Genomic DNA, 17025 nt, shown 5'->3' on the forward strand with positions numbered 1-17025 from the left:
GGCGCAGTTTAATCATCACCAGATAGTGGTCAGAGTCGATGTTAGCGCCACGATATGTCCTGACGTCGATAATGTCGGAGAAGTGCCGTCCATCGATCAGAACGTGGTTGATTTGTGATTCTGTCTGCAGTGGTGATCTCCAGGTGTACCGATGCGGGAGGCTGTGTTGGAAGTAGGTGCTGCGAATGGCCATATTCTTGGAGGCGGCGAAATCAATTAGTCGTAGGCCGTTTTCGTTCGTCAGCCGGTGAGCGCTGAACTTTCCAATAGTCGGTCTAAACTCCTCCTCTTGGCCAACCTGAGCGTGCAAATCTCCTATGACGATTTTGGCGTCGTGGCTTGGGCAGCTGTCGTACTCACGTTCCAGCTGCGCATAGAATGCGTCCTTATCATCATCAGTGCTTCCGGAGTGTGGGCTATGGACGTTGATTATGCTGAAGTTGAAGAACCGGCCTTTGATCCTCAACCTGCACATTCTTTCATTGATCAGCCACCACCAGATCATGCGCCTTTGCATATCGCCCATCACTATGAAAGCTGTTCCCAGCTCGTGTGTGTTGCCGCAGCTCTGGTAGATTGATTACCTCTAAACGTTCGCACCATGGATCCCTGCAGCACAATTATGGCAGATTTGGTTGCAGCAACTTATATATGATTCGTTCCGGTTCTATATGAGTCACATAAACTCGTTTACGACATGTGTGCTGCTCAGGTTCAGTACTTAGTCATGATTTTGCAAAAGAAGATCAATGGAGTTAAATCTGAGGGTTTCTGAAAAAGTTTTACATGTTCCGGAATAGTATATAATGATTAAAAATGATCATTTTCCCCGGAGCAGCATTCCGGAACATGTCTAACTTGTCCAGAAAACCTCAAAACGAGCTCCATTGATCTTTTTTTGCAAAGTCATGAAGTTTGAGATGTCGCAAGTGAGGCTTCATAAATGATCAAAACTGGCCGTTTTCCACCAATGGACATCATTCCATAACATGTTCAACTTTTTCAGAAACCCTCAAAATGAGCTCCATTGAACTTGTTTTGCAAAATCATGAAGTTTGAGGCTAGGGTTTATAGCTAATAAAAAAAATTAACCGGCATACAAGGTTTCCGGAACATTCCCGGACACGTCCAACTTGTCCAACAACTATCAGGATGGTCTCAATTGATCTTATTTTGCAAAATCATAAAGTTTGACTTGTCGCACGTTGACTTATGGAACTGCTAAACAACTGGTACCAAAAAACCTACCACAGTACACACCGGAATATTTCTGGAATCAAGTGGGCCAATCCTAAGTATTATCTCATTTCCAGAAACTAGAGATCTGAGCGATTGTTTTGAGGGGTTGGTTGTCACAATCGGTTGAGAAAATCATTTAAAAGGAATTTGATTTGTTTCTTATTTTTGTAATTCAGCAGTGAGCACACATGTTGGTAAAAAGAAACGATTAGATTGATGCTGTATTTCTTTGTTTTACGATGAGATCATATATTCTCATCATTCAGATGGAAAACCGGAACAGTTGCCCTATAATATGACTTTTGCACAATATTCATCAAGAATGATCTTTATTCGAAACCGAGCAACATTATACCAACCGATTATATTCCAAACGGCATGAAATCTACTGAATGGGAGAGTCAGAGTTTTGTGGATCGCATGTCGTCACGTCGCCGTCGTCGTCGTCATCGTCGTTGGGGTGACATTATGGAAAATTCAAGAGAGAGCAAAGAAAATGAGCGAACGAGAGTGAGCTCCGGCCAGCTCGCATCGCACAGGATGTGTGCTTCTGCTGTTGCGTTTTTTGGGGAAAAGCCTCGCTCGGTTCGGGAGCAGACGTTCAGTGAGTGTACACCGATAAAGGAATGCGGACCGCAGCGGCAGCAGCAGCAACAACGACGACGACGACGACGGTGACTGCCAAGACCAAGACGACAGAGGAACCCCGTCAGCCGCAGCAGCAGCAGCAGATCCGGACTGATTTGGTCAGGCGGCAGTTGTGGAGTGTGGGTGGTGCGTGACACCATCATCACCATCAGCGGCAGCAGCATTTCTTTCTTCCTGCAAAGCTCCCGAAAGCCACACCACTAGTGGAAAAGTGCTGGACCGGAATTTCAGTTGATTTTCTTGTGAATTGAATTGGTTTGGGACGGTTTCTGTCTGCCTTGCAGAAGACTTTTGGTGTGCATTTTCACGGTGTACTTTAGACTGCTGGACTGTGAAGTGAAGAACGAGTTGGGATTAGAGTGAAAGTCCTGTCTACAGAAACTTGAGCAGCTCGCAGGTTCATGAAGTGGTACGAGTCTGAAGGGACATAGGTCGGAATTCTGTGGACAGAGATTTGAGGTTTTGGTAATTTGTGGGGAACGGTTTTGAGCCAAGGCGAAAAAGATTTGGTGTTCCGATTTTTTTTTTTCGTCAAGGGATTCTCTCCTGGTGGTGGCTGCCTGCTTCTTCTTCGTCTAGTGTAGCAAAGAAGTGCGTGTTCTTGGTATTGTTCCTGGCGCTGGTGCTGATGCTGTTCTCTCGTGAACATCTCTCACTCTCGGTGTGTTTATAATAAATTCCTTTCTGAGTTTGTCGTCTGGTGGGGCTTCCTACCAAGGATGGCCTGGTTGATGGTTTTTTGGAAAATGTAGGCTACTCGGTGTTCAATTGAGAATCTCCGTACAAGAGCAAAAGTTGGCCAAGTGATTCTCGATTTGATTGTGGTGGTATTTGGCAGCACGGCAGAGTAAAGAGCATGTGTGCCTTGAATGGCTAAGTGATTGGTGAGGAAAATTGCGGGCGGTGGGTGGAAAAACAACACGCGAAGAGAAAAGTGCTGGTATTCCGTGGTCGTAGATGTTAATGAATTTCTCGCGAACGCCTAGGAAAAGCAGTGAGTGTCCCAAGGAAGACGAAGACGAGAGTGAGTCACCACCTCTGTGAAGGAATTTTCCAAAATAGAGCAGAGAATCGAGTAGTGAGTGGGATTTTGCGAGCGAATTCGAAGAGCAGGAAAGTGCCATCTGGAGAATCCAGCAGGAGTGAAGTGGCGTTTTAATCAGTGACCTCGTAGTACGCATGAGTTGTGATATCGATTGATTGCGCACGCAAAGGGTTTTGCTCGCCGCGCCATCTCGCTACAGTGTACTCTGTAATGCCGTTTGGGGCCATCATCGAGAAGCAGGGATCGGCATCCTGCAGCGCGTTGCCGTAGCCGCGGATGAGTGAAAAGTTTGACGGAACGTTGCCAGTAGCCGTCCCAGATTCACGGTTCGCGTCCCATTCGAAGGAATTCTTCCGGCCAACGGGCCTATTTCGGTCGCGAGTGTCTAGTGTCGAAAAACCGAGCAACAGCAGCAGTAATAGAGTGTGCGATCAAGATGGCCGCAAGTGTTCCACGACGACGAGCAGTGCCAGTGTTGAGATACAGTGCTACAGCGAGCTACTCCAGAATACCGTGTCCCGTTGCAGCAGTGCAGCGACACCACTAAGAAGCATACGCAAGGACGTTAGAAAACTGAGATGATGGGGCCATGAGCCCGAGCCCCGAGGTCATCAAGAGTCGCAAGTGCGTCTCAAGCGGGCCTGCACCATGCTAGCGCCGCCGAACCCGAGGTCAATATGCGGCCAGGACCCGGGCTGGTCGTGATGGCGCTTGCGTTTATTTCGGGGGCTCGGCGAGGCACCAGTCAACAGAGCAGTGCCAGTCAAGGTAGCAAGTTGGGCAAATTTGAGGAAGACAATACGGAAGCACTATCACGGATAAATCCGTGGTTGTCAGCGTGCGATCTGGCGCAACCCAACTCAGCACCGGATCTCCAGGTACCTACACTTTCCGCATGATATAGCAATTTCCCTCAAATCATAACTCGTCGACGGATTTCTTGCGGAAAATTCCCCAGGAATCACCATCGAACCCCTGCGATTCAAATCCATCACGGGGGGAAAAAAATCATAGCGAACAAATCACCGCACAATTCAGTGTCAGTGCAAAAAATAGTAGAAGAAAACACATCTCATTCATCAATTATATAATAATAAAATTCAGATCTATCAAGATTCTAAATCAGGAGAGCGTGCGAGTGAGAGTCCTTCTGGAACATGTGTTTGTGTGTGCGCCAGGAAAGTGTGTTTGAGTTTCTGAGAGTCTGTGACAAGGACCTTCGTTCGATTCGCTCTTTCGATGGTGCAAAAGCAATGCTCCTTTGGCAGACAGATAAACCAACATCACCAACACTCTCTGGGTTTCTCCCAACAAACAAACTTCAGCGAGAAACAGTTGGGGGGGGGGGGCACCGTGTGAGGGAAAGTGGATTACACCTAATGAGTAGGAGGATAAATCGCGACTTTACACACTAATACATGGATGATTGCTTGCTCTGCTAGGAGAAAAGAAATGAAAATTTCTTCTGTGGCAGAATTCGCAAATCTCTGTGCCCTAACTTTCATAATGTTTGATACCAGAAAAAAATTAAACTTTTCGATTGGAAAGTTACGAGATAATTCCCTGGAAACGATTTCTTCTGCGTATTGGAACTTTTGGTTTCTTACTCTTTTATCGACACACATTTCTGAAATGAATTAGATACTACGAAGAAAACAGCAGGAGTTGTGGCCAACTAATAACTTATTGTCTATGGGAAACCTTCTGCCGTGCAGAATTTCCATGGTAACTATTCACCGAAAAATTCAATGGAAATGGAAACCTGCCAGAGAAAGACAGTCCACCAAGCCCTCCGGGGAAATGCCATTCAGATTTTCCCACACGTTTATTGTGTTTGAGCTTGATGTAACAAAATTTGAAACAATGTAGGTTGAAATATTGGGAAACAAAAAAAAGCAATTGTTTCACATTTGGATGAAACACTTCGAGATTTTGCGAGGCTGGATTTCAACACGATACAAACCTGCGATGTATAACGCGCCTCCACAATTTGTTCACACTGGAAAGAGAAGAGGTGGATGCGTGGTGCGTTGTTCTTTGCTAAATGCCAACTCATAGGCGTTCTGTCTGCCTCCGGTTTGTAAAAATGTCATGATCGGCTATTGAATTTGTTAATTGACCTTTCCGGTCAAAATTTTTTAATCGCTCAATCGATTCTTTGGCTTATTTAAGGTCAACTTTCCCAAAGAACCCATATTTTTTGAAGCCTCTAACTATTTTTAAAATCAAAAACATAAACCGAATAAGTGCTGCACGTGTGAACCGGCCTGAAAAATTCACCCAATGTTCGTTCAAAATCGGATCAATTTAAAAAAAAAACAGCACTTTTTGTTTTAAATTTAAAAAATACTTAGGGGCGTAAAAAAATATGGATTCTTTGAGAAAGTTGACCTTAAATAAGTCAAAGAATCGACTGAGATAATAAAACGAAATACAATTCATGACGCGAAAGGTCAATTGTCGGATGAGACTAGTATGCCCTAATGCTTCTGGTCAGTGAAGCAGATTTGAACATTTTCTTCAAATCTTCTGAAGAGTTTCAAGTAGTCTAACTTTGATATTTTAAAACTAAGAACCATTCGACAAAATAATTCAATTACATATAAATATTGGCAAATAATTTTGAAGTCTATATTTGATTTTTTTTTTCCTTTATAAATACTGATTTATCGCTTTGCTTTTCATTGATATCAAGGAAGTATCTTCATAACTTTTAAAATGGCCGATCTAGATCAAATTTTAGGGTGATCAGCAATGCGAATCTTTTCACTTTGATCTCCTTCCTGGTTCAACGTCGTTAGACCCATACCTGGCGCTTAGGGTTAGAAAGTCAATCCCGGGACATTCAGGGAAATATTTTTTGAAATCCCGAAAAAAAAGTGAATGACTTCAAGAAGCCAAATAACAATTAATATTTAGGAAGTTTTGAAATTCTGGAACCATAGCTACAAAACAGTTTTACTGTTTTGTGATTCATGAAAAATATATGCCCGAATCTGGAAGTCAATGACAATGCGCTAAAACAATACAATCAACTTCTATAAACTACGAACTAATCATTTCAAAAGAGGTGAACATCACCTTTGGAGTAAAACATCAAGAGCATTGGTTGGTTTGTTATGATGTTACAGTCAAACCTCCATGAGTCGATGTTCTATGACTCGATATCGACTCATGGAATCAAAATATGCCATATTAAAAAATGTTTTCTGGGTTACTGTGATGGTCCCTTCAAACAGCTTTCTATAGATTTCCTATTCCACATATCGATATTTCCATGAGTCGATGGTCCCTTCAATATCGACTCATGGAGGTTTGACTGTATATTGCTGGCCAAAATCAAAGGCACAACATTTGCGAAATAATGATTTTTTGGTCTATAATAATTATAGTGAACACATGAACAATATAAAAAATAATGCAATTACAGCCGAAACTTCCTCTGCTGAATTTGTCGGATTTTCAGTGGCGTAGCCACGGGGATGGTTTTTGACATAAAACCACCCCAGAGACAACATTTTTAGAAGTGATTTTTTTTCCAAAGAAAATGTTCAGAAAACCCAAGAAATCCACCCCCAAGGCAATATTTTCTGGCTACGCCACTGATTCATTTTATATCCGCTGTAATCAAGAAACATGGCTGTGGAGTTGAATAAAGCGCTTATATGACCGAAAATAGTTCTCTATAGCTTATATAGCTAAAATTGTTTGTTGTTAAAGCAGAAAATTGTTTTGCGTAGCATGTCGTTTGACCAAACAAACCATTTGGTTGAAGCCGAAAATGTCATTTGGTCGAACAGTTCCTTTGGCTGGAAAATAAACAGCCAATAGCTCAATTGGCTGTAATGGTCGTGTTGCAGAAAGGGTCCGAAAGTGTCGTTCTACTGAATCGACCATTTTGTCATTAAAGCCGTTTAGCCGAATAGGTCATTTGGCAGAAAATGCCGTTGAGCGAGAAAAGACATTTTCGGGCCAAATTGCGCTTTCTGCCGAGCGGTTAAACGACCATTTCGGCCAAATTAACTGTTAGGGCAAACAACTTCTCGGACAAATTACCGACTCGGCCAAATATGCCAAAACAAAACAAAACAGCAACGCGGGAGCCATTTGTTTGTTTGTTTGATGCTCATAGTATAACCAGAAGCTCAAATTAAAATTAAAAAGTGAACCCCGTTAATATTATCGGGGGTCCACGGTACTTGTCACATTCGGTCAAATGTTATTTTCGGTCAAACCATTTTCGCGCGTTAGTTTCGGCCTAATGGAATTTGGATTAAAACATCAAAAACATTTGTTGGTTTGTTATGATGTTATTTTGGAATCAAAGGCACAACATTTGCGCGCAACTTCAATTATTATCTGCGTTAAACCAGTTGGACCTAAAACTCAATCTGCGACAAACAAGTGTAAAATTTGGGAAAAAGACAGGATTTGTCAAAACAATATTAACTCTGTATCAGAAATATTGTATGCCGAATGAAACATTTTCATAAGTTACGAAGAAATCTAAAGTTTGTTGTCTAAACTTTAATATTTAGAAGACAACCATTTATGACAACATTTTTTTAAGTTCAATATTAAAACAATGCCTTAACTCTTTCAGGACGGATGGGTTATATATGCCCAGCGTATTAGATTGGCTGTGAAGGTTCCCACTTTCTTCACCAAAAAATGTTCATTAGGATGTCGGTTCACAGGGAAAAAATATCGGAGGTCAAGTTTGACTATACTCCCAAGACCCAGATATCCAAAACTTGGAAATATTTCTCTTCTGAGAGAATTCAAATGAATCTGAAATGTTTGGATCCTATATCCGTTTGACAACTATATGCACTCTATCAAGCTTAGTCATCCTGATCGTTGAGACAGTGATCAATTTTCAGGAATACAAAGTGCTCAAGGTTCTCCAAAACGTTCTAGACTTCGGCCCACGGTATTTGCTAGTTCAACCAAGGCTTTTGCAGTGTCCTTAATATTGATATGTACCCAATCTGGTTCAATAAGCATATGCGCACACTGCAAATTCATCTTTCTTGAATACGAGATATTCAAGGTACTCCATAGCTCTACCCAAGTTATCTACCAGATCAACCAAGGCATTTTCAATGTTCTCTACATCGATGTGTACCCAATCTAGTTCAATAAGCATGCGCACAATACCAACCCAATTTCGTTGAACAGTGGTACCAACAGTGGTCCATAATTATCCACGTTGATTCAAATTTGAAGAAGTCCGCAGAATTTTCCGTGGAAATTTCAAAGAGTCAGTGGAATATCCTTAGATTTTTCTAATTGAACCCTAGAACATCACGTTAGCACCCCAGAGATTTTTTTTTCGTGGAAATACATTGATCCTTCAATACAATTTCTCGTTAGAAAACTTCGAGTGTAAATTTTAAAGGATTTCCCGTTGAAATCCAAAAGAAAATACTCGTAGAAATAGAATTTTTGAACGGAGAAGAGTCTTTTGGTAGAAAGAAAAAAAAAACATTGGAGGTGAATAAAGCACTTATAGAATAGAACCCTTGCACAAATCGTAGATGGAGTTGTAGAGATGAACATATCCACTGTCATTGTAGATTTTGCCACAATCTTCAATTAAGTGGACCAGATTTTCTCCACACACCCGGCCACGTCCTTACAAGTGTTTTTTTTTGTAATAGTTCTGTCATCTGCCTTAGAAAACGATTGGAACCGAAACAGTTTTCACAGACGAAGAAGATTGAAAAGGGGCAAAACGCATACAAGTTATATGATCTTTTCAGTTATATAATGGATATAATGAATATGTAAGATACAATAACTATAGTGAACACATTTCTAAATGTAACAAATAATGAAAATACAGTCGAATCTTCCTCTGATGAATTTGTAGGATTTATTCATTTTAAACCCGTTGTAATCAAGAAACATGATCAAAAATAGTCCTCTTTAGCTTATATTGCTAATATTGTTTGTTGGTAAGGCTGGACGTTGTTTGGCCTAATATGTCGTTTGCAAACAAACCATTTAGCTGAAGCCCATTTTACCGAAAATGTCATTTGGTCGAACAGTTCCTTTGGTTAAAAAAAAAAAACGGTCAATAGCTCAATTGGCTGTAATGGTCGTGTGGCAGAAAGAGTAATTTGGACAAGATGGTCATTCGACCGAAAGTGTCGTTCTGCTGAATTGGTCATTTTTCCATAAACACCATTTAGCCGAATATGTCATTCGGAAGAAAATGCCGTTTGGTCGGAATGGCTGCGAGACATTTTCGGGCCAAATGGCTCTTTCTGCCAAACGACGATTTCTACCAAACGGCATGATCTATTCGGTCAAATGACTTTTTCGGTCAAACGACCATTTCGGCCAAATGAACTGTTAGGGCAAACAACTTCTCGGTCAAATTATCAATTCGGACGAATATCCCTCAATCTGACCGTTTCTAATTTGAACCCCGTTGGTTTGAACATCGTTCAAATTAAAAAGTGTTTAAACCCCATTTAGCACGTGGGATCGAGCAAAAATAATGAAACATCATGTTTGATGATATGGAAATGCTAATATCATCTTCCAAACTTAGACGTACATGTTCATGATAGAATTAGAGGCGAAAGTATAGAATTGATAGTTCCGTTAGGACACGGCAGACATGAAGAATGTTTTTTTAGAAGTCGATTTGAAAGCAAGCGGATGGCAATATTTGTGATGGCACATATCACACATATCGCACATATCATGTTTGATGCTCATAGAGTAACCAAAAGTTCAAATTGAAAAGTGAACCCCGTTAATATGAATGAGGTGCCGTTGTTATATTCGGTCAAACCATTTCTGCCCTAAAACCGTTTCGGACAAGCGTTAATTTCGGCGTAATGTAATTTGGATAGATTACCTTCGGCCTAACGTGTTATTCAACCAAGTGGCATTCGAATGGCTTTTCGCCGAATGACTTTCGATTAGTCGACAGGTAGGACCATTTGGCCGAAATATGTCATTTGGTCGAACAAATCTTTGGGGAAAAACCCATGTAGCCAACAATTTTATTTAGCCGAAATGGACACGGCCAAAAATGTTGTTCATCTGACTGACCATTTGGCCGAAAAATCGTTTGGTCGTTTGGCAGAAAAGCCATTTAGGTGAAAATGTTATTTGACCAAACAGGTGGGTGTTCGAGAACATACAACCCGTTTAGTAATCAGCATTTGGCCGTTGGACCAAATGACATTTTGCCATTTCTGTCAAACAACCATTTTAGCCAAACGACATTTTTGGCTGTATAACCTTTCGGCCAAACGACCATTTCAGCAAAACGACGTGGTAGGGAATAATGCTTCTACGGCCAAATTACCAACTCCGTCGTATGCCGCTTTGGCCAAATGAAATTTTTGGCCAAACTGTTTCCCGTTGTAGAACCGTTTCATCCAAACATTCGGCTTGATGTTGTTCGACTTAACGTATTATTTGGCCAAATGGCTTTCCGTCAAATGATTTTCGGCCAAACGACCCTTCCTCTTTTTTTTATAATTTCCATTGAATTTCTTAAAACTTAAAAGTAGTTGCCATGGAAAATCCGAAAATAATTTTCTTATGAATATGTTGGAGAAGCTCATAGAATTTTCGGGAAAAGTTCATCAGGTTTTTCTAATGAAATTCAAAAGGTTTTCCGTCGAAATTTTGAAAAAAAGCGGAAAAAATCTTTAAGAAACAAACGTAAAAAAAATTCTACGCCTAACCAAATGTTTGACAAACTACACCGCCAGATAGGTTAAATGATCTGAGCTTCTAGACGTTTTGAAGACGTATGGCATCATTTCTTTCTACGAATCGATATTGAGTCTTAGAACATCGACTCATAGAGAGTCCAGTGTAGCTTGTAACTACTAATGTGCGCGTTATCTAATTTTTGTGTGTGTTTTTTGACATGTTTCTGTGATCATGTTATATAGGGCTAGGAAATAATAAAGCGAACAGAAGATAAATTCAAAATTAAAGCAAATTCTTAGGGAAATTATCAATACTTTGCATGAGCACCGTGATTCTTCAGTGATGCTATCAACCGTTTTGGCAAACTTTCTTAGAAATTGTGCAAAATTTCCTTAGAAAGCGAGTTTAGGGTGGTCGACTCCTAGTTCTTATTCGCCAGTATAAGAGACGGGATCACCGTCTACGACCAGGGGTCGTACTGACTGAAACTTAACACACATAACATATTGGCATAATTGCCGCAAAATGTGGTCCTTCCAGGATTTTGAAACGCTAGCGAACCTAGCGGAAGTCAAGCTTTACTGAACAACGCGCATAAGACAGAGCAGCATGCTTTGCTGACTCTTACTTTCGCCTTGGATATACAGGAGTGCCGTTTGTTGAGGGTTGATAAACAAAGAGCCTACTTTGAAATTTGCAGTTTGTTCTATGATACCTATCTCCCAAGTAACATTTTAAGATTTATGGTTTACTACAAGAGTATTTGAATCCTACAACAATAAAACCATAGTCAAGGCATTTTATTCTTTATCGCTAACACCAAAACCTCATGGAGAGTAGTATCTGCTTAGTTGACCCACTCTTGAAATGGTTTTGAAGGGTAAATGCAAGACGGGTTTCAAGATCAGAATATGACAAAACATGAATACGAATTCGGCACCAAAAACCTTTCGTAATCTATTTGTAAACCATTATAAAAGACAGTTGGCCTCATTTGCAACCTTTTCTAAGCCACTTAATCTTGATGCCTGCGGAAATCTCTAGATCTAGCTTTATGCAAACATTCACATGAAATAATAAAATACGTTCAGTCTCAACAAAATAAATTAAAGTTTATTGTACATGAAACCATAAAATGCCATAATCAAATATTGAAATGAAATATTTATAATCATCGAGAAAAATAATCAAAGCAAATTTGATATATGATGCTTCAATTTTTGGTGCCAAATGAGATTTATTGTGTCATATAATGCGAAATTCCGATATAACTGATGCGCTCTCAGCAAACCCCGTTTTAAATATTATTTTTCGAAAACAAATTGTTGTTAAATTTGCACTTATCTGTTAATTGCGTATTATTTAATTGTTTTATTATTTGCAGCTGATTTGTTTATAAAATGTCATATAAAATCATAAATGTAATGCAGTACTAATAGATATTTCGTTACAAATTCTCTGCTAATGTGTAGTGAAAAAAAATATGGCGATGGTATCCGAGACGATTTCTCGCCATCCATTTATTCACATTGCTTTGCTTCGATGTAATTAGCAATAAAATCATAATTCTTAGATATGGCATGTATGAAGGCTCGAATGACTGTTATAAATGCTGAATGGTAATTTTTCGACATATATGGTGATCATAACTAAAGTGAATTTGACAGTTCATGTTTACCAAACGAAAGAAAAACACAGGGCATGGATGGAATTTGGATAGAATTCAAATTGATCATTTAATACACGTAAGTAACACATGAAGTACTCAACTAGTACGGCGCTTTATTAGTCGGACACATAAAATAAAACGTTTCCGTGCCACTGTTGGAAAAGTGGAAAAGTGAAACTTTTATAGTGACTGGAACGGGTTTACGCACCGTGTTTTTCCTCTATCTTTTATTCTTTAAAGTTTGCCCCCTCGTGATTTCGGAAATGAATATTTCGATGTTAATGTGATTTATAAACTTGGAAATTTGTCAGCATGCATATTATGAGTAAGCAAGCAGCGTTGTGATGTTTAAGAGCTATTTTTTTTGCAATAATGAAGGATTCAGCTCTTATTACTAGTCTTCACTTTCCCACTTTTTTGGTTCTGATTTTTTTTCAGAGCTGCAGAGTTTGTATTTTATGAGACTCTTAATGTAGCAAGCATAAATGCCAATTGATCTGATCTAAAGCCGAAAGTACCTTATATAGTAACAAAACGACTTTGAGAAGTATTTCATCATGACAAATAAAACAAACATCAAGGAGTTTTAATAGTATTTCCCAGGCAGGTTTAATCAAAGCATGGACTGCCATAATAAATTTATATTAAAAGTTCATAGTATTCGGAATTAATAACCTGTCACAAAAGGTTTTGGAAACAGCTTGAAGATGGATCAAAATTCAAGCGAGGTAAATGCTTTATCAAAACTGGAGAGCAAGCCTATTGCCATAAGAAAACCATAATAAATAACATCGAATGCCAAAGAGCTGTATTTATTATGTATTTATTATAGAGCTGTTTTGTGCTTAACATCTAGCATTAGACAAGACAGTACATTCATACAACACCTAGTGGAACATTTGAGAATTTTCCGCTTTACAAAAAGTGTTTTCTTACCATGGCGGGAATCGAACCCACATTCCACAGCACGCAAATACGCTTAGACGACCGACACTGTTATCCGCATGGCCACGAAGCCCACAAGAAGCTTCCTTTGGTATCCCCAATTGTTTTACCATAAATTCTGTTAATATTACTATGTGGTACTATCTCATTTGCAAGAAAACATCCCCACACTATGAGAGATCCGCCTCCCAGCTTAGCTATTGCTTGAGTAAATTTTTGTCGTATTCGCTCAATTTAGAAAAAAAAAACGAGTTTTGCCATTTTTCTGTATTTTCAAGCTCAAACTCGCACCCGTCTGTCCAAACAATACAAGTCCAAAAATAAATTGGCTTGGAAATATACTTCCTTGCAAAGCATAAAGTTTTATTAATATTTGCCTTCCTTGACAAAACCTTCTACCGTTTTAAGAAGCTCTGTAAGCCAACTTCACGCACTTCTTTTGTCATCCGACGTGACAAATTAGGCTCTGTACATGCTAAACGTCGCATACAGCAACCTACATGCACAGATGCTCTCTCTTATGTTACCTTACGAGGTGTAGGTGAAACTGTGTTGCTCACTTTTTTTTTCTTTTCTTATTCCAAAGTCCTCTACAACATTTGGAAAACGAAATTGAGGACCGAAAGCATGTGTTTTGAGGAGAATATTTATGAAATATGCAAAAATATCTACTGCCTATCGGTGGGAATCGAACCCATACCTCTCAGTGCGCTAGACGGGTGCTCTCCACTATGTAGTTATGTAGATATGTTATGTGAGATACTGTTCATATGTGGATAATTTAGAGAGATGGGGAAGAAGAGTACGAGGAATGTACTCGTTCCAAACATTTTTTTTATTTTTATATGAGAAATTGTCCACGCTGGGAGTAGGTAGTTCCGAAAACTCATCAAAATCTATCCACGTGGGATATGGACTCCTGTTGAGATCAAAAATAGCCGATCCTCAAAAAAACGTACATTTTTAAGGATATGTAATACTAGCAGACCCGACGAACTTCGTTTCGCCTAAAATTAATTTATTCTCTGTTTAGTTCTCGAGTTATGCAGAAATTTCTGTTTCATTTGTATGGAAGCCCTCCTTTCCAAAAGAGGGAGCGGTCTTGAACCATCTTAAGAACCTTCCCCGGCCTCAAAATCCTCAGCATACAAATTTTCACGCCGATCGGTTCAGTAGTTTCGGATTCCACAAGGTTCAGACAGACAGAAATCAATTTTTATGTATATAGATAAGCAGCCGCATTGACGATTGAGTTACAGTATGAAACCATTTTTCAAGTAGGGTTACCGCTCCTGGACTTCACCTCATAGGTCCTATGTTCATCTTATGAAAAACCAAGAAAATTGAATTTGATTTGTTTCTCATTTTAGAGTTTTTTTTCAGCATTGAGCATGTGAATGACGAAATTTGTGCTGTATTTCTTTGTTTTCCGATGAGATGAATATAAGTTGAGTGAAATGGAAACCAGAACATTTCCCCTATAAAAAAATGATATTCATACATAACGTCTTTTCAATAACAACATAACGTCTTTTGTTAACAAACTGAAGAAATTTGTAAGTAATATGCTTTAATTGGAAATTCCCATAATTTTATTTATTTATCAATTAAATATATTTAAAATGAAAAACAATAAAAAATATTGTAAAAAAATCCCGGATTCCCTGGATTTTCCGGCATAAGCGACATTTTCTATTTCGAATCTCGAGACAAAAAAGAGCCGGGAAATGGACTCTTTACTAATAACATATAAAGCGCTCATTCGCAGCAGCAATACGTCTTCGCACTTCACGGAAAACGTCATTATCAAACAAATTCTTTAACAATTTCAAATAGATCCCCATCAAGCCCTACCTCAGCGCCAACACCACTGGGTCAACCTCTGTATCTAACCGTATTAAAGTACTTTGTCTTGCTAGAGTTAATGGTTAGACCAGTCCTCGTCGTCTTCCTCTTCAGTGGGGCAAAAGCTTTCACTACTGCTCTGCAAACGATTCCAATGAGGTGTTTACGATCATTTAGTAATCTGAGTTCGATCGCTTAGTAGTTTGTCAATAACTCATGCCAGAAGCCGACTTCTTGTGCGAAGGTTTTTCTACAATTTCGCCTAATAGTTCGTCGTTTGAATTCTACTGAAAACGGAATAATAGCGCAAAGAATACGCGGCAAAATGTTAGACGCCGTGTTCAAAAGTATACTCTCTCTGTAATTGGCTCACTGTAGCCTGTGCCTTTTCCCTTTTTTTTGTTTTTTTTTATGTTTTTTTAATTTTAAACTAAAATTCTTTTCAAGTTAAATAACCAAAAATTATTTTTTTCAAAGCAAACCAAATGACCGGAGTGAGTAAAGTTTCAAATGGAACAACTACCCTGCTTACAAGCAGTAATATTCCTCATTGTTGATTTCATCAGCCCCACGCCTTATATTTATGTTGGCTGCAAAACGAGCAACACACATGTGTCGTGGTGGTGAGGGTGATTCTTTCCCTTCTCGAGGTGCTAAAGTGTTTCTCCGGGAAGCAAGGGAAACACTGTTTTTTGTTTCCTTGGACTTGCAAGAGCGAATTCATCCGAAACATCAGTCAGTGGCGACGATGACGAAGATAAAGCCTCTATGACTGAAGTGTGTACGAGTTCTATATGTATGTTAATGGAAAAATAACGGTGGAAACGGATTTTTGGACTGCTTCTTTTTTATTTCGATAGATACAACGGAACTGGTCGACTAAAGTGGGTAAATAACGGGGCAGGGTCTTCTTCGCTCTTTGTTTGAGCCTTCATTGAATTGGGTGGTCTCAGCTGGGTGAAGGATTTTCCTTCCTCGTAGCATAATCGAAAGTACTTATTTTGAAAGGTTTTTTTATTTTTATATGAAATCTTTTTCAGTAGCCTGCAGCCTGCAGCTTTTTGCGTAATTTTCATAATTTCGTAACCTCGTGCCAAACGTTACATAATCTAAAATTATAAAATTACTAGTCGACCCGGCAGACGTTGTCCTGCATAGTAGGCGTTGTGAACTGCCCATGCGAAATATCGATGCGAATCTTAATTTTAGTTTTTCATGATTTACTCAACTTAACTCGTCACTTTCACATGAGGAAATATCATATAAACCCGTCGGAAACTATGGTGAATGTTTCTGCTGAAGGAATGATGAAAATCCATCCAGCCGTTTTCGAGTTATGCGGATACGAACACAGACCATTTCATTTTTATTATATAGATTTTTGACGCATTTTGTCATGGAAAATTCATTTTGCATTCAAGTTATGTTGCCAAAATCAAATGTTACCTTCGTGTCGTTGATGGTGCCATCGTTATGTACGGCTTACTTAATTGCTTGCCACATACACAGATCGTCTGCCACTCTTCATCTTCCTGACAAATATGTTGACTTTCTTCTTCCGGAACAACCAGGCGGGTCTTACTGAATCAAAACTCTCAATTAGGCAACGGCAATTTTTGTATCGGGATGTAAATCCCTAATCACTTTCACAGGATGTAAATCCCTAATCACTTTCTACACACCGTTGTGCTCGCCACTTATTACTGATGCTCCATCGTATGACTGTGCTATCATACATGATGTACGAACAGCCAGCTCAATAGCTACTGAATAGCCTCTGATAAGCTAGAAGCATTTCTCGAAAAAGAGCAGTCGAAGAAACAAATGAAACTCTGCTTGTTGCAGTGACCGTCAGAATATCGTAGAACTACCGCCATTTGCTCCTCCTCAGAACTTCTTGCCCCGTCAACTATAACGTTGTATACTCTCTCCGCTGGAATTTTGTCAC

General features: G+C 39.4%; 1 protein-coding gene across 2 annotated transcripts in view; it reads left to right on the top strand.

Moving 5' to 3' along the window:
• The first annotated feature begins 1879 nt into the window (after positions 1 to 1879).
• The window catches only part of LOC134210844 (uncharacterized), a 202648-nt gene continuing 187502 nt past the window's right edge, over positions 1880 to 17025 (top strand). The window contains exons 1-2 of one of the 2 annotated variants that reach the window (XM_062687195.1): positions 1880 to 2352; positions 3018 to 3810. In XM_062687195.1, the coding sequence (XP_062543179.1) occupies positions 3610 to 3810 (201 nt within the window). In that variant the 5' untranslated portion in view covers positions 1880 to 2352; positions 3018 to 3609. Of the gene's footprint in view, positions 3811 to 17025 lie in introns of both variants that reach the window. The other variant, XM_062687194.1, reaches the window with a different exon arrangement.

The sequence above is a fragment of the Armigeres subalbatus genome, chromosome 2 (genome assembly GCF_024139115.2).
Source record: "Armigeres subalbatus isolate Guangzhou_Male chromosome 2, GZ_Asu_2, whole genome shotgun sequence".
NCBI classification, from domain to species: domain Eukaryota; kingdom Metazoa; phylum Arthropoda; class Insecta; order Diptera; family Culicidae; genus Armigeres; species Armigeres subalbatus.